Below are 18,225 nucleotides of genomic sequence, written 5' to 3'. Positions count from 1 at the left end.
TTATCACCTTCTTGTTCGCTGGCATGGCAGGTAGTTTTACTCCACACTTACAAGCTAAGAAGAGGTTTTTCAATGCTAGCAGCCTTCAAGAGAGCCTTCTGGCTCAAAGCCACAACTGATGGAGAATCCACCAACCACCAGGGACTTTTCCTACTATAGAGCTGCTTGGGGGATGCAGATAAAGATGAAGGAGCACCCACTGCAGTGCCTCACTGGAACAGGAGAAGCAGCTGGGTTTCAGCTGCAGGTTACTAGCATCACTTTTTTTTCTTCCCTTTTGGACCTGCAGAGATAAGCAAACTATATCTGCTCTCTGTTCCCTATACTGCCTCTTTCACCAGAGGATCCCAGAGCACTTTAAAATCAAACTAACAAATTCAGGAATTGCATCACTCCGGTGAAATTAATGGTTTTATATGCATGAAAACAGAGGTCCTGAGAGGCGAAGCGATTTTGCCTCGCATCACCCATTAAAGAAGTCAGGACCAGCATCTCTGAATCCAAACCCTTAGGTTAGCCTTGAACCACCTTCTCCTGCTTTCTGGCCTTCTCTGCAGAGCTCTGACACAGTTAATATTTCCCTTCCTTGGTAGTTGTAGCAGAAATCATTCTAGTGTTTAAAGATCACAACCAAGAGATGAGGAGGGAGCACTGCTACAGAGCAGTTGCTTCCTAGTGGCATATTGCTGTCCCCCCTTCATGCTCCAGTCCCCTGGCTATGAAAAACCAGCAAGTGACAACTCTGGGGGGATGAATGGAAGGCTCTATAAGTAGCAAATCGAGGCAATGTAGTATAAACAGGATAGCGATCATCACCCAGCTAAATTCAAATACAGTTAGAAAGGAAATAGGGTCATGGATGTTACTAGCTGCACACAGACAGAGCCTTGGGCAAATGCTGTCGCCAGTGCCAAAAATGCTTGCATTGGCTAGCTCCCCATGGGGTGCAATGGGAAATGTTTCTCCATGGCTGACCTACAATGCCGTCCCTGAGGAAGGCTTCCAGCCACTGAGATGAGCAACCCTCAACTCAACCTCCAATGGACAATAATTCCACCATTACATTCCAGAAAGTCTTGTGGGAGGGAGACGGAACAAACCCCTGGATAGACCTTCTAATGATCCAGGTCTTCTTTGGGTCACATCCCAGTGCAGGGTCCTGCAGTGCCTCCTCTCATGAAAAAGTACTCTCTGCTCTGAGATCTCAAAAGCTTCTCTGACAGCAGGCAGTGGCCTTGGAGCTACAACCATCCCTAAGATTGCAAGTAAGGCAGAACAAAATATCCTGGTCAGAGTCTAGGACACAAACTGGCATGAGATCAAATGTAATTTGAAAAAAAAAAATCAGGTTGAAGTTCACTGTGGGGAAACCTAGTTGCTTCTGAGGGGAAAGAGGATGACTCAAGGTCCAGTCTGAGACAGACAGGTAGGAAGAGACAGTAAAGGAATGGTCCAGGGAAGTACTAAGAAAAGGTCATGAGATTTTCTTTTAACACACTGAGCTTGCATGGAAGTCACACACTGTGTAATTAAAAATAGAGAACAGTGGAAAACTAGTTGTGGCCTTCAAGGCATTTCTGACCTAATTATGTTGAACTTTATTTGCTCAGAAGCCCTTAAAAAGTGCTCCAGTTTGAGGCAGTTTCCTGATCAGCTATTGGTTCAGACTAACTCCTATACACCTACATCCCTCCAAGTCTGAAAAGTCATACAAGGATCCCCCTAAATCACCTTAAGTGAAATCTCCAATTCATTGCCCTGGGCTCTAAGCATTTCTCTGCTGCCCGAAGTGGGAATTCCAAAGCTTCACCAAAGACACCCTTTGAAGAACCTGCCCCATCTCTTACCATCATGAAGACACAGGTTGCTGAAGCCCAAACGCACTTCCAAGTCCTGTGCTGCCCTACCTTCCCTGCAGAACCCTCCACCTCCAAACTCTTCCCAGTCTCTAAAGAAGGGTAGAAATACCTTGTGCTGGAAACTGGGACAGCGCAAGGCAATTCAACATCCTACAGCAAGTTGGCCTCAACTTTCAGGGCCAATGAAGCACTCTACCCTGCACATTACTGGAAAAGAAGCCTGCCATCTTATCAAACCTGGAGTGGAAGAAACTGCAGTGAATATCATAATAGTTACGCTACCTGCAGCTATGTTAAGTGCTACTACTCAACGCAGTCCCAGTTAATGAGTGCTGATGCTTTCCTCAGCCTCATGGACCCTCTGTAGCCCAGGGATCTCTGGACCTCAGTGATTTGTGGCTCCCACAAATGCAAATTTGCTCTCTGAAGAAATCCAGTCATTGCACTCAACCTTTCCTCCCCAAAACATCATCCTCAGCTGGAGTGGATGGAGATGGACGGAAGTGGAATGGGAAGTGCTGAGTAATGACCCTGAAGCCCAGGGACACATACCCTGATGCCATGGATAGTTTACTTGTCCTAAACCATTCAAAAGCACCAATACCCCTTGAGACCATACGATAGTTTTACCCTTGGGCAGTGTATCTTGCTGAAATTAATCTTTCAAACAAACCTCAGCTTCTGCTGGTCCTCTTCTTCCTGAGTAACAAAAGCCTTCCACTGGAAGTGGGCTATGATTTCACTCCGATTGTGGATGACCACAGATCTGTGGTTTGACAGCGTGAGGTAAGTCTTCTCAACTGTCAAGGAGTTCCTGTCCAGCCTGATGTTGACATCTACAGCTGCTCCATAAAGGCTTGTGTGAATATCTTCACCTGGAACAAAGCAAAGGGGGGGTCTTTGCTCATCTCACTTGATGGAAGTACAAGGAACAGAGCAAACCACAGGTAACAGAAGAAAGTGTTACAGCTTTTAGCTATATTAGCAGTTCCACAGATTAGTACATTTATCTCAGCCTGATAGCTGCATGCGTACAGCATGAAGATGTCCTGGACACCACATTAAGGACCTTATTTCTGGGTGTGTTTGTAGAGATTTATCCCCAAGGTGACAGTATTTACAGGAAGATTTTTCCAATGTGCCCAGGTGGCCTTTGGGTTGCTATCCTACTCAGGTCACAGGGAATTCTGCATCAAAGTCATTCAGGTGACCCAGAGGAGTACCCGCCTCAGCCACAGCTAGCCCAGGATCTCCTGCAGGCACACCACCAGTGTTGTCTCTCTCCTCATCCCTTGTTGCTGACAAGTAAAGATACCTGGGGGCATGCAGGCAGAAAAGGGAGGTTCAGAGGAACAAGTAAAGTGACAGCCCACAGCAGAATGGGGCACAGAACAGAACTTCACTGTGTTGTAGAAGCAGTGCCGTCACTTGCTGTGGGTTTGTGAAGATATGTCAAAATGAGACTGGTGGGGCACAGCGCACGCCAACCTGCCCATTACAGTTCTGCAAGCCCATTTCTGCAGCCTGATTCCTGTTGCTTATGCCCAAGTCTGCAAGTCCACACTGAGTACTCTCAAACTATTCAACGACCAGAGCAAGGACATCTTTGCTTTCCACCTCAGACTGAGCTGAAGAGGAGAGAGCCCCTGGCTGTGCACATCAACTGATTAATGACTGGAGATCGTGTTGTGTAAATAATGATAGGGTAGATATATCTGGATTCAGTAAATATGCTTTCATGGCAGCAAAGCATCCCAAACTACGCACCATGGACATTACCCTGTCAAGTGAAATACCTAGCGCTACATTGCTGTTACAGTACAGAGATTTTTTTTTTTTTTTTTCAACTTACATATTAACCAACCAAGAGTCTTATTACCTTGCTGGAGTACCTGCCAGCATTTCACCCTCCAGAACAGACTCCCACCAAAGGCTCCCTCATTTCCAGGGCTTTCAAACCTTCATTCCTCCCAACCAAGTAACTCCTGTGAGTCAGCTGAGCTCAAACTTTAGTACCAACTCCATCAGAGCCAGCCCCGACAAGTGCAGCAACCTGGCCATATCCCAGAGAGCATCCCTCCGCAAAGGCAGAGCCTTCTCCTCACTGCACAGCTTACAGCAAAGCAGCCAGTGGCTGGACCTGTCTTTAAAAGGCTACCATGCAACAACACAAGGAGAGAGCTGGATGGACTCCTTAAATCCTAAGCCAGACACAACATGGCAGAATCGCATTCGTTCTGGGATAAAGAGAGAGCCCCCTCTTTTGGGCTTATCCTTAAAATAGTGGATCTCTACAGTCATTCATTCATCTTCACACATGGAGAATTCAGCCTTCATGCCTGTATAACCTCAATTTCTCTGCTCTGCAGGGAGTCTGGAGTGGTAGGGATTTGTGGCCAGAGATGAGTTACATTGCAATAAAAACAGTAATGTTTCCAATGATGGGACAATCTGCTTTCTATAATGGGTAACTTAACATACAAAAATAACAGAAGTTCAGAAGAGTTAGCTGTGGGTAAGCTTTATAAACATTGCCTTTCCTCTCCAGTGAATCCTCAGCATGCATTGGCAAACAGAGGAATCAGGACCCAAGAAATGGGAGATGTGCACAGCTCAGGTTCATGGAAACATGAGCTAATGCTCTACAACAATCAAGACAACAAAATACTACAAAATAAACACCATGAAAAGTATCATCATCTGTCTAAACCCACGGCCATGTGGGTCTTGAAATACTGGGTATAGTTCTGATCTCAAAAACCAAGCTGAAGCATTTGAAATCAAATAGAGAAGGGCAGAAAGAATGATTAAAAGTATGAAGCAGCTTTTATATGAAGACTGAATAGGATTCCTCAACGTAGAAATCATATGGGGGATAGATGGGAGAGGTTTGAAAAAGCATGAATGGCCTGGGAAATGTGACTAAGGAAAATTCATCATGATTTGTCATAAAACAGGAACCTGACAGCATGAAATAATGTTAATAGTCAGAAATTACACAAAAGTAGTAGTACTTTTCCAGGGAATATTCCTTTCCTTTGGGACATACCACCGTAGGAGGCTATTGAGGCTAACAGCTCTAAATCCAGAGAGCAACTGGACAAATTCTTGAAAGAGAAAACCATCAGAAGCTATTAAACAAAGATGAGAATAAAGCCTCCAGCTCAGAAGAATGCTAACAAGGGAGAAAGCATATGCACTGCCTGTTTCTACATGCTTTGCTGAACATCCCCCTATTGCTGCTCTCCTGGAGAGGAGCTGGGGACACAGCCACCCTTACACTCCTGGCTGCAGGCACCGAGGACTCTTTTGAAGGCTAGAGGATTTACCAGAGCACCTTCTACCACAAAGAGAAGTATTTGGCATCGTGCTGAATATATAAACCCCCAAATTGCTCAGTACAGTAGAGCATGCACAGCTGCCAGTGAGTCAGGAGGAAATCAGAGATCTGTCTGCCAGGCAGATGAAGTGATACAGACCGGAGCTGTCAGGGGTGGCAAAGGGTGGCTGCAGACTTCATGTCTTGGGTGCCAAATTAGATGTGACATTTCATTTAAGACTCTTGGTTGTTTAATATATAAGTTTAAAAAAAAAATCTCTGTACTGTAACAGCAATGTAGCACTAGGTATTTCACTTGACAGGGTAATGTCCATGGTGCGTAGTTTGGGATGCTTTGCTGCCATAAAAGCACATTTACTGAATCCAGATATATCTGCCCTATCATTATTTACACAACACGATCTTATTACAAGCTGTCAATTCTCTCATTCTTACATGCTTTTGAAACATTTCCTACAGATGGTAGGACACAACTCTCACTCTGCAACCTGAACAAAGTAATGCTTGACCTTGAAATTAAAAGCACTAAAGCAGATGCTTTGGGTTGTGCCCTCATGAACAACGCTCTTTGACACAGCAGAAACACCACTGTGTTTTATTCCACCATCCATCTGCATGATTATGGACACAGGTATCTTAGCACATCATGATAACTTTTCACTATCTTCAAGTAAGAAATCTAGCATTGGGTCATCCTCTGTGGGGCCTGTTGTGCAGGAAAAGAGGAAATTTACAGATCAGCTAAAACATTTTTCTGAATTCTTCTAATACTACACAGTCATCCTAGTGCAAGAGGGAATAGTTTTCAGAGCAGTACAAATTGTTCTTGAATAGAAAGACAAATTTTATTTAGCCTGAAAGTATAGCTCCATGAATGGATGAGCAAACCCTTGAACAAGATTTCAAAACAAATTTGGGGTTTTACGACGAACGCTTTCCTAGTATTCAACAGCTAGTACTTTCCTCCATTGATTACTGCTCTAAATATTCCAAAGCTGATAGCCAGATCGATTAGACTGAATAGAAACAAAACAGCACCCTGCTGCATTTCATCTTCACTGAGACATATTCTATCCCTGTCACTCCCTCTTTGCTGAATTTGGGTTTTAAATCTTTTTAGGAGTGTATGACAGTCAAATTTGGAATTCCTGGGTAGCATGGAAAGCAAGTTTAATTTCATTTGCCCCTCAGAAGACTGTACCTTGCTCTCATCTCTTCTATGAATGCAGCTGAAGAGAGAAAGGTCCCGCTGCTTTTCACTGAAAATACAAGCAAGCAATGAAAGCAGAGCTCTTCACTCAAAAGGGTGTTATTGTACTTCCATATCAATCTGTGGTAGGTAATTCTTTTGCTCCTGCTACTATCATACCCAACTGCCTCACCGCTGCCGGCATATTCTTGTTTTCCAAACAGCATGCAAAGGCCTGCTGTTACCACTTCACCAGGGGAGAAGTCAGTCACTTCACCAGGCTAAAGCAATCTCTGGAAAGCTAGAGAAGTCACCTACAGCTGGATCCAGCCCTCCCCACCATAAGCTTTTTACTGTGTCTCCCACAGAGCTACCACTAGATCAGAGTCAGGGGCATTGCTCTGAGCTGTTTCACTGTCGGGAAGCTAACGGCATCACCTACGAGGTGTGCTGGGCCTATGGCAGCCTGAGAAAGGCCATCTGTCCATCCCCACGCTTGCATTGCTAGCACTAGAGCAAAATGCAGAGCAGCAACAGTGATTTTTAAGTTTCTCCGAGGCAGTGTTCACGAGCTACCTTCAGACCTCGTTAAACCATCACATTATTTACTCCAGCCCCAAGAGCAGCTCATTTATAAACCTCACCACTAAATAACTGCTGCTGCTAACATGCATGTTTCTAAAGAATCATTCCCAGGCTACAACAAAGCTCAGAACATCCTAATCATTACTCTTGCCAGTTATTGCTGTTAACAGTCAGAATTCCCCAGCATGGCTCAGCCCTCAGCAAAGCACCCACTGAGCCCGTGCAGCACATCGCAAGAAGAGGGTCTCTACCCCAAAAGCACTGCAAGGAAACGTAAGACAACAGATGGGGATGAAAAGGGAGATAGAACGCAATGACCAGACAGCAGTGGTCTACAGGACAGGTCACAGGCTCTTCAGACAGCTCTCTTGCACTTCGAAAGTCATCTCATTTTTCAGTCAGGCTCCTTGTTGTGCATCCTCCTGTAACAGACCACCCAAAGTATTCCCCATTACCCCCTCTTCACCCTCCTTAGGAAGATCTGTTTGCCTTTTTACAAGATGAAATACTCCAGCACAGGAATATATGGGAGCCAGCACAGAGGCTCTGTTCTGCCCAGCGTGAAGGAGCCTCGCAGAATGTACTGGAAAGGACAATGAAACCGTCGGATGATGAAAGACAGCACTGCTGCATATCCAGGATGCCACGAGCTATTTTTAATCATTATTGCTACTATGGTAATGATACACTGGGGTACCTGACTGGCTGAAACATTGCTTTTGGCCCACAGGGAAAATAGTGCAGGAACTTTCATTCTGATTGCCTGGCAAAGACATGCCCAATATATCACTTAATAAATCAATCACCCTTCAAGCTGCTCTTCTACTTCTCAGCAGATGCTGATTGATCCACAAGGAAAGGAGACTAATGAATGGTCAGTTCTGCCCTGAAACGCATCCAGAGTTAATGACACTTAAGAACATATTAGTGATTTCCACTGATGATAGAGTAGACAAGCTGCGGTCAAGGATGACCTGCAAAGAGATGAAAACCACATTCTTCCAGAACTCTTTCATGTGCCAAAAATGGGATACGCAGCATCACATGGAATTCTGTTTCTGTGCATACCTGGGGATGAACAAAACAGCCAAAAGGAGATTTTTAACTTCAAACGACCCTCCTAGTACACATGTCCCAGTCTGTGCTCATGCAGTCAACTCCGTGGGTTGCTTTAGCAGGGTTTTTGTCAGAAGTGTTACGTAGTTGTGGAACTATAAAGCTGCGCAAAAAACCCCTCAAGCACAAATGACGCACGAACTTAATTCCCCTTCATCTACCCTCAAAGTGACAGATCATCTGCCTTGAAACACAAGGCCCTGGGGAGGAAGCAAAGGCCATACTCTGTTTGCAAGGAATAGAACAACCTTATCTAAAACAATATAAAAAAATCATTATTACATGCAGTTCTAGAAAAGGGGAACAAAGACAGGAAACAGTTGTTACCCATTAGCTGTTTTGACATAAACAAACACTTGGGAGACCAATTAGACTCACCCATCAATCTAATTGATTTGAACTATAAAAGCCTATAACCAATCCGTTGTATAAAGTATTAGTTACCAATCCTCATTCTGTTGCAGCGCTGCTACTATTAAGACACAAACTCAACATCTAATTGCACAAACTGCTATTTACACTTTTTCTGGCCTATAATATATGCCTCCCTCCACTCACTTTGAAACAGACATACAAGAACATAGAAGTCCAACAGAAACCAGCCATACTGCTGGGAATTCTCACAAGCGAAGGAAGAAAAGCACAATCTGCACTCACCACCAAGGAGAAAGAAAAATCCCTTTACAAAGTTTTTAAATGCCTGATAGTCCAAGGAAAAGTTAGAGAAGCCTCTTGTAATAACTACAGCACCACAGTCTGGCTTACACCTTAATATAACATGGGAAACAAGATCTTCTTTTAAAACTCACAGAATAAAATAATTTCTAACCACCTGCCAGCACTAAACACAAACAAAAATGAAATTACATCTGTTAGTGCACTACAGTGAAGCCTTGGAGTCAAAAGAGGCTGCTGCTTAGGAAGCAGATTTCCGCATCTCTTAACACTTGTAAGAAGCTACTATAAATCTGCCTGGCATTGAAGGAATGGAGAATTGCACAAAGATGAACAACTGCAGACTTGAATAGCAGTGGCACAAGTGGTGGCCATCAGAAACTCAGGTCTGTTGCCATGAATTTAGCTCAACAGTAACTTAATGCTACTCACAGCAACATCAGAGCCCCTGTAAACACACTCACATGAGACTAAGACTAAAATCAAAAAATGGTTTTGGTGTTCCCACCCTGGTATCCTGCACCACACAGGGACAACTCAAATATCTAACGAGGTAGTGAGTTTGCTCAGCCAAGTACTGAGTCTCCTCCATTTTGGCTGAAGTCAGTACAAATTGAGAGCACTCAGCAACTTGAGTGATCTCAGGAATGTAAAATGCAACACAACAAGGGCTAAACCTCAGTTAAGCCCTGCTGCCTATCCACATCCATCCGTGGATTTACAAAGAAGAGAAAAGAAAAAGGAAAAGGCTTGATCTAGAGACTAAATCAATAGGATTTTCATTTCATTTTCAAACAAGTTCCTGGAAGCCATTGATTGCAATGCCAGCCTTGCAAGACAGATGACAAGACCCTTGGTAGAAAGGGGGTTCTTAAAGGAAAGACAACAGAGCTATGGAGAAAACAACCACCTCTGCAAAGACTACACAAACCCACAGATGAATGCCACAGCAAGGCAGTGCTTTTCTCAGATGCTTTATCCTTGTGGGTAGCTGAGATGTTCAGAGGTGCTGGCTCTGCTACAGTTACTTGTTCAGCCTCAAACAGCAATAAACAACCAGGGCTAGGATTTAATGAGCTTCCAGTGTACAGTGACCACTGACACACTGCCAAGCCCTTGCATGGGTAGCCTCATTTACCAAAATAAGCCAATTCAGCTAAACTCAGCATCAATTTTACCTGCAGAAAGGGATTCACCATACCAACTCATTTACATTCCCAGCTGGCAACCCCATACTGATTCACACAGGAGCTGAACAGTCACTAAAACAGTTGACAATTCCCCTTGGCCCATTTGCAATAAGAGGTAGCCCCACTACAGTTTATCACAGATGCACAGGCTTTGCTTCCCCCACTGCCAGTCAAGCACACCCAGTTCTGTAGTTACCCATCATCTTCACCAAACCCAAATGGCTCTAATACATCACATCAAACTCCAATACCCCCCTGTAACCCCAAGCATTGCTGCCACACGAAGTACAGTGATTCCCATTCAGTTGAGATCTACCCAGGAAATTTTTAGTGTTATTTTTCTTCTTACGTTGCCCCAAAGAAATCATATCTATCCTACAAGCATCCATGCTGGCTCAGAGGAAGGGAAAGATCACAGACCTGCTAATCACGCTTGCTCCAGACACCGAGGGCTAGCAGCCACAGAGATAGTCCACACAAGCAGATACTCATCAACCCAAACCACACATCATGGTAGCTCTCCCATGCTCAGTACCAAAATTCCCTGCAGCAATCCCCTTAGCATGACCAGCTGAAGTACCTGGCTGTTGGCCAGCCTTTGGGACTGGAGAGGACTACTGGAGAGACTAGAGGGACACTACCAGGGAGGAAACATCTCAGGCCAGGGCTTGCTTCTCCAAGCTACAGCCTAGTGCTACATAACATGAGGGTGACCATGTTTTGCCCTACATCTAGCAAGACGCTTCCCCTGTACTCGGCACTGGTGAGGCTGCACCTCGAGTACTGTGTTCAGTTTCGGGCCCCTCACTACTTTCCCCTCACAGGAAAGACACTGAGTTGCTGGAGCATGTCCAGAGGAGGGCAACCAAGTTGGTGAGGGGCCTGGAACACAAGTCTTATGAGGAGTGGCTGAGGGAACTGGGGCTGTTTAGTCTAGAAAAGAGGAAGCTGAGGGGAGACCTTATGGCTCTCTACAACTACCTGAAAGGGGGTTGTAGTGAGGTGGATGCTGGTCTCTTCTGTCAGGTGGCTGGAGATAGGACAAGAGGAAATGGCCTCAAGTTGAGGCAAGGGAAATTTAGGTTAGATATTAGGAAAAAATTTTTTACTGAGAGGGTTGTCAAACATTGGAATGGGCTGCCCAGGGAAGTGGTTGAGTCACCATCCCTGGAGATATTCAAAAAGCAAGTGGACAGGGTACTTCAGGACATGGTTTAGTGGGCATGGTTAATGGTTGGACTGGATGATCTTGAAGGTCTTTTCCAACCTAAATGATTCTATGATTCTAAGCAACGGGGAAGAAGTGATGCTGGGGACCCCCGTATGTTCAGGGCTAGCCAGGAAAGCTCAGAGGCAGGGAAAAATGGCAGCCAGACCCCTCCCTGACCCAGGGCAGGGCAAGCTCAGCTCCACATCATGTCCAGCTCTGAAGAAATATATTAAGCTGCTCTCTCTTCTCCCATACAGGAATAACCTGAATTTGGCAGGGAGCAAGTTTTGCTCCCCAGGGCTCAGGAGGGGAAGCATTACTTCATCCACTTCCTACAGGGACAGTTACTAACCCACTGCAGGAAAACTCAATCTGATTGACAACTATGGAGCTGGAGGCAGACACTGCCCGCATCTTCTACCTGCCCTTGAAATAATTAATCAAGGAGCCAAGGCTGAGTTCTCCCTTCCTTGCCCTAGATGTGCAAAGTCACAAAGGATGCTCTGAGCCTGGGTCTGTGATCCACAGCAAACAAGCCAAGATTTGCTTTAGGAGAGCTCCTGCTCAGGAACTCTCAGCCCTCCAGTAAGCCATGCAAGAAGTAGAAGAAAAACAGGGTATTAATGTGCCAAACACCTAGATGGTTTCTCAGCAGGCTTTTAGCAGGAGACTGGAGGCTTCCAGCAGGACTAAAACCACCAAGAACTACTCCTGAGCCACACGTTGCCTCTCTTCTAGGGAAGCTGCTTTCTGGAGCTCTGCACCAAGAGGAGACAGCACAGTAATGGAGAAGATGTTCCTGCTTGAGGGCTGGCTCTTCTTGGATATGCTGTCTCCTAAAATTCACATACTGGCTCTGATCTCTCCCCTCAAAGAGGGTGAGATCCTGCCCCCAGGCTTTTGCTTCTGCATTAGACTCACAGAGCCACCAAAAGAAAATGATCTGCATGATTACTCTTAGTACTGACAGCAATAAAAGCATCTCAATATATAGTGCCTGTCAGTCGCACACAAGCTTAGTGGGGCTTTGCTAATTACTGAAGTTTCCTGTGCTGACAAAGAGATCCCAAGGGATGTGGCAAATGATAGGGAAAAACTGTACAGAGGAATTTCAGCACTGCACAACAGATCTCCTGGACCAGAAGCACGTTGTAGCTCCTTGCCACAAGGTCCAGCAGGCACTGCAAGCACCTACAGACAAGCACAGAATCTGGTCCTACACCTTGAAGACCACCAATCATACCACAGTAGGTACTTCTTGGAGACAAGAGTCTAATGTGAGTCAGGATTTAGGGAGCTCTGAGTAGAGAAGTGATCCTCCTTCCACAATTCCCAGCATCTCTCCAGCACCTCCCATCTCTGGTAGCCTCCTTTACTTGTATGGAGCTTCTGCCGTACATGTTATTGTTTCTGGGTGCTACAGGACTGGTGAGTTTGTTTTGCACCTCCAGAACAGCTCTGGGAAGCTGTCACACATCTCCTTAGCCATGTGTCCCTGAGCAAAGCTCACCCTCCCACGTCAAGCTTGGGCTATGCCATCAGGTTGCCATGAACATTGTGACTACAGCAAACTGGGTTTGATGTACAAACAGCAGCACTCGGGGCAACCAGGTTGGGCATCTCACTTGAGCACTGCCCGAGAGCTAAAAGAGTACCTAAGCTTTATGAATACCAACTTGGCTGAAACTAGACTTAACTCCATAAATTTATTTTCCTACATCCACATGGGATGGGCCAAAAGCCACCTGGGAAGTGCCAAGCCACCAATCAGACCTTCAGTGGTCCTGAGTGCAGAACCCTTTCCAAGCCAGTGCGTGTGCTTCGCTTGCAGGCTTCAGAAACCCCTTCTGATACCATCATCTGATGTTAAGATGATGAATAGGGATGTGCTGTAGCCCAGAACATCCCAAGTCACCTTCATTTCAGTGTGAGCTGAGATTTTTCACACCTGGACACATGTACATGGGGGAAATAGAGGAGTTTAGACTTGTAAAGCACTGAAGGTCAAATTTTCATTGTAAATCATTATGCTTTTAGCAGCAAAGACATTTTCTTCACACTCATCTTTAAAGTTTGTAGCAACAGGACTACCACTACATATTCAGTCTATCTAGGGGACAGTACCTGTACTCCTAACCAGGACAGTCTAAAGGACACACAATTTAAATCAACCAAATAATAGGCAAAAGGAAGGTTGTGACTTACATTGAAGAGCTGCATGTTTGCTTAAGCAATGCTAGGGACAGATTTGACCCAGCTTCAGCAAAAACTAAAGCAATGCAACATGCACCTGACCCTACATAAGTCACACTAACAAGTGTGATTCATTGAGAACTACTGCCACTTGTGAGCAAGTCAATACAGCTAAACTGTAAAGCAAGAAAAAGACCTCCCAACACCCTAAACTGCCATTTTGCTCCTAGCACTTCTGTTTCATAATAAACAGCCTGTGGTGGCTCTGAAAGAGCAACCTAGGTGCTTTTTGTATGCGAGTCACAGGGAGTCTGACTTAGTGCAGGACAAATTAGCCAGAGCTTGCCACACAAGGTTGGGTAATATTGTCTGGTGCTCTGCACTACACCTGCAATAAGCAGCTTTTAAGACTGATTGATTAAACGTTTCGCTTTCACTTTAGCAATTAATCTCAGCAGCCTTTTACTTATTTGTATGCTTCAAAGCTAGAGAGATAATCCCTTAATTATTCCCTTGCCTTCCTTCTCAATTTGTGGTTTATTTAAAAAAAACCTGCAGTGTTGTACTGACAGATAGGAATGAATCCTGGGTTCATCTCTCAGGTAGCTGCACATGTTCCTGGGAGGTTGTCCATCTCAGAGCCAGCAGATAGTTTGATCTCCATGGCCTATTCATGCAAATCTTTTGCAAAAATTAACCATGGAGGAACCAGGTGTTTTGATGAGACTCAGGTTTTCAAAACCTGAAAGATCCTGGCCCTAATTATTCAGTCTTTTCAGTCACAAAGTATAAACCCTGCAGCCCTAGCCTCTAGTGTTATTACTGATTTACCCCAGAGAAAGATCTAGCCCTCTAAATTTTATCCTGTAGATGCTCTATATGCATACAAATGAGGCACTTTTTGTGCTTCTCTACCTGAAATTTCAGTAGTTGTTCCAAGAAGGTGTTATGCTAACTGATGAGCTTCTCTGAATGAGCATAAACCGTTCTCTGTGAATATGTCATTAACCAAAAAATATTAAAACAAAGCTGTGATAACTCATAAGGCTACAAAGAGCATTTGGAAGTTATAGGAGCATTTTTATACCTTCTACAAACTCAAGTCAACTAAAATGCTCATTGCTGGGCTAAAGCATCACAGTAGCGCCTAGGTTAGGACATCATGCTTCCCAGGCCCGAAGTTCAGGAATAGGGACAAAACAAACCTATCTTTCAGGCAAGAGAAAATGCCCACCAAATGCATTCATGCAACTGAGAAAGCATCTTGTTCAGCATCACAAGATACCTCTGCTGAACCAAGGCTGACAAACATTTTAATGTCGCACCTTTTTCTTGAGTTTTCCCCGCTTAACTCCTGAAGTGACTTATGCAGTTGACAGTATTTCTGTGGCCTGATCTTGGCTTCTCATACCCTAGCATAAATTTTACACCTATCTCAGGAGGCAGCGAGCACTTCCTGCCAAATCTCAAAAGCCCTCAAGTCCTGGCTGCTTTAGTCCTGATGTGAAGTGTGGGATGCAGATGGGTAGAGGCCAACATGGAAAAAAGTCTGTGGCAAGACAATGGAGAACCAGTATATGGGACAGAGGTGTGTAAGAGAGAGTGGGCACCTGAAAGAGTCTGATAGACACACATTCCCCATGTTACACTTCAAACGTAGCATTGTCTAGGAATAAAACTTCACACGTGACTATGCACACTGCAACGGAGAATCAAGGTTTCTCCTTCCTCCAATCAGCAACTCCCACCATAACAGGATTCCAAAAATCTCATTCCTGCTTGAGGGGATCCACTTAAACAGCCCCCTAAACACCAACTCTTTTTCACTTTTCTTTGAGTTAACGCTAGGACAGGGGAGGTACACCTGGAGAAGGAATTGAGGTGGCTGGAACAACAGGGAATGATGGCAGATGACTGTCACGGGGGGTGCTGGGGTGAGAACCCTTTGCTGACACCAGGGTCCCCCAGGGATGGACCAGCACACAGTGACCTGGGACATATACAACAAGGACAGACTCAGCCTTTGCCCCTTATGTGCTCACTTCTAAACACTGAAACATTCACAGGTTTTGGAAGAAAAGGTTTTAGAAGTAGCTTGCAAAGCAAGTTAAACATTATTCTGCTTAGGAAGGGCTCTGTTTTGAAGAGCACAAAGTGTGCACCATGCAGTGCCGAGCACTTACCTGTGTCATAGTGAACTATCAGGGATCTGAAGTGATCCCCAGTCTTCAGTGGGTGAAACTCCACTGTTACTTGCATGTCATCACCAATCCCAAGTGTCCCGATGGAGGGATCGACAGAGAAAGGACTGCAACACAGAGAAAAAGACACATCAGGACTATTGTGGGAGATTTGAGGACTATATTCCTTTTGCAGTCTAGTTCACTTCACCTCACTTGTGCAAGCAAGGAGCAAACCAACCACAGTTGGTAGAAGAAAAACAGAACATACAGGATCAGAAACAGAGCTACTGACTCTCACTTCTGAAGAGATTCAGCCCTCAGAAGATCCTATGGTGTAAAATGACTCGGTCTCACCCATGCTCTGCATCCACTTCTCTGCAGTGAGGCTCAAGAGTCTGACTGCTAGCAATATGCTCAGAGAACAGTTTTTGAAGAGCACAGAGATGGTAAGAGCTATCTGCACACACAGCTTGACACTGACTTCCTCAGGAATCTGTCTTTTCCTGCCACCTATAAAACTCACCTCAAGAGATGCAAATGTCGAGGCAATACCTGTCCCAGTGAGATTACAGCCTAGAAATCAGGCTGGGAGAATAAGTCTTTCTTGAAGACCAGAGAATAATTACAGTTTAATTTGCAGAATTCTTTTTTTTTTTTTACCTTGAAAACATCCTGTTTTAGCCTATGAAAGGGCATGTTTTATCAGCCTTTCAATGAAAGCTGCTCTTAAAAAAAGGAACAACCAGAAGAATCTGAATGAGTGCAAATGCAGATGAGAGGGATACAATGACATGGAAACAAGACACCATTTACAGCATGAATGATTAAATCCCTAGCTAAATGAAGCACCATTACAGGAGCAAGCAATGCAATCTGGGACTCTGCGTTGTAATCCAAGCTCGGTAACTGTTTGCTTGGCCCACCAGACAAATTCTGTGCAATGTGTTGGAAATAATTATAAAAATGTGGTGTACTTTGGATTTAACATGAGCAATTATGATTTGTCGCCAGGTAAACAGCTCTTGGCTGATAGACCCAAAACTCAGTGCTTTAACGCTTACGGATAAGTCAGATGAAACATGCTTCTGCACAATGGCAGCTGGGCTTCACGGCTCTTGTACAGCCCCACTTAGAAAACAAAAGTTACTGGTCTTGGTGCTTTCCTGGTGGTTTAATTTGTCACCTTAAAACCACGATCTGGAAAGTTCTACCATAATTGGAGAAAGTGACACACACACACAAAAATAATGAGAACAACTGGAGCCATGCACAAGCTGATCTTTCTTCATGTAAGGAGTGACAGCTAATGAAATTGCTGGAGTTTCTGCTCATTAAGGAGATATTGCTGCAACTAAGGGCCTGACCTGTTCCTATTACAACTAGTGAGACCGTTGCTACTGACTAATGGAGAATCATTGGGCCTACAATGGTTATGCGCTGGACCTGAGACTTTTGAGAGAGAGGAGGAAAGACAAGGCACCAACTAACTAGCCTCAGAACTGGATTGCTCTGTGTGGTCCTGCATCTGCACTGATGGTTATGCCAGGACTCCTGCAGGTCTCTGCTGGTGCTGGAGGGGGATCATTGCTTGGTGTGGGAAAGGCACAGAATTTTTTTTTTCCCTTTTCTTTTGCCAAAAATGTTGCCAGAACAGACAAGCTGCTAGTAGTTCAGAGGAATCCCTGGCAACACTTTAACACTATCTCCCATCCCATCACCTTTCTAGTCCTTCCCCATGTCTACATACTCCTGCCCTCAGATGGCCAGGATGGGAAATAACACTCCTGGGGGTGACTTCAGGGGATACCCGAGAAAGACGATATCTTCATGTTTTCAAATTATCAGAAGAGAATCCAACCAAGCTCAGGACTCAGTTCTCAGGACTGAGAAATGGAGCACAAATCAGGCACTGCATCTCCTACATCCCGCCCCATGCTGCACCCACAAGACAACTCTGTTACTGCTGTAGCAAGAGCTCATTATCCCTCACACAGACCTGGTTCTCCAAGACCTAGAGATGCAAGCTCCATGGTTAAACTTAACTCCCCTGAATTTCAGTCAACATCACTAAGCTGTTCCCTGCAGCTTACAGATAAGAAGACATGCTAAGGAGACATCCCTGACACATTGTAATAGCCAAATGAAAACCACTGCCAGGAGATGAAACTGGCAGGCTAAACTTTGGCCTTTTATTCATTAATTGTGAGCTGTTCTTTAAGATAATTCCCATCCTGTTAGATCTACCTTGTTGATGAATCACTACTGCTCCTTGAAAACAGAAAAAATAAGGTTTGGATGGGTTTTTTAATAGCTTGTTTTCATCTGACATGCTTTTTAACTATGCCCATTTGTATGTTTGCTTTGTTGTACAACATCTAAACTTTTACAGGTCCAGATCTCCCAATGGTACCTCGCAATCCCCAGCTTGTATAAACTCATCTAGCCACACCAGTTTAGGAGAGACCTTCCCACCAGTACGTGATGAGATCTTGCCTGTTATTGCCCTTCAGAAAGAAAACAACACTAGATTTGTAAGTTATTTCATAATGATATATTTTGGCATTTACCTCTTGCTTACTTTCACCAGGTATCAGCTCCCCATGGTGACAGAGCTGGGCAGAAGTTATGTCCCATGAGGATACCAAGGGCCAAATACTCCTGACATAATTAAAAACCAAAACTGAC

General features: G+C 44.6%; 1 protein-coding gene across 1 annotated transcript in view; it reads right to left on the bottom strand.

The window, feature by feature from the left end:
* LOC104841986 (hydrocephalus-inducing protein homolog) overlaps positions 1 to 18,225 on the bottom strand; it is a 90,549-nt gene that overhangs the window by 37,224 nt on the left and 35,100 nt on the right. Inside the window, exons 7-8 of the mRNA XM_010584043.1 lie at positions 15,541 to 15,665; positions 2,533 to 2,734 (exon numbers count right to left, since the gene is read on the bottom strand). Of these exons, the coding sequence (XP_010582345.1) occupies positions 2,533 to 2,734; positions 15,541 to 15,665 (327 nt within the window). The remainder of the gene's footprint in view (positions 1 to 2,532; positions 2,735 to 15,540; positions 15,666 to 18,225) is intronic.

Source organism: Haliaeetus leucocephalus, unplaced genomic scaffold (assembly GCF_000737465.1).
Source record: "Haliaeetus leucocephalus isolate CR32 unplaced genomic scaffold, Haliaeetus_leucocephalus-4.0 Scaffold92, whole genome shotgun sequence".
Lineage (NCBI taxonomy): Eukaryota > Metazoa > Chordata > Aves > Accipitriformes > Accipitridae > Haliaeetus > Haliaeetus leucocephalus.
Note: the sequence above shows the minus strand (reverse complement) of the source record. Positions and strands in the feature narration are given on the sequence as shown.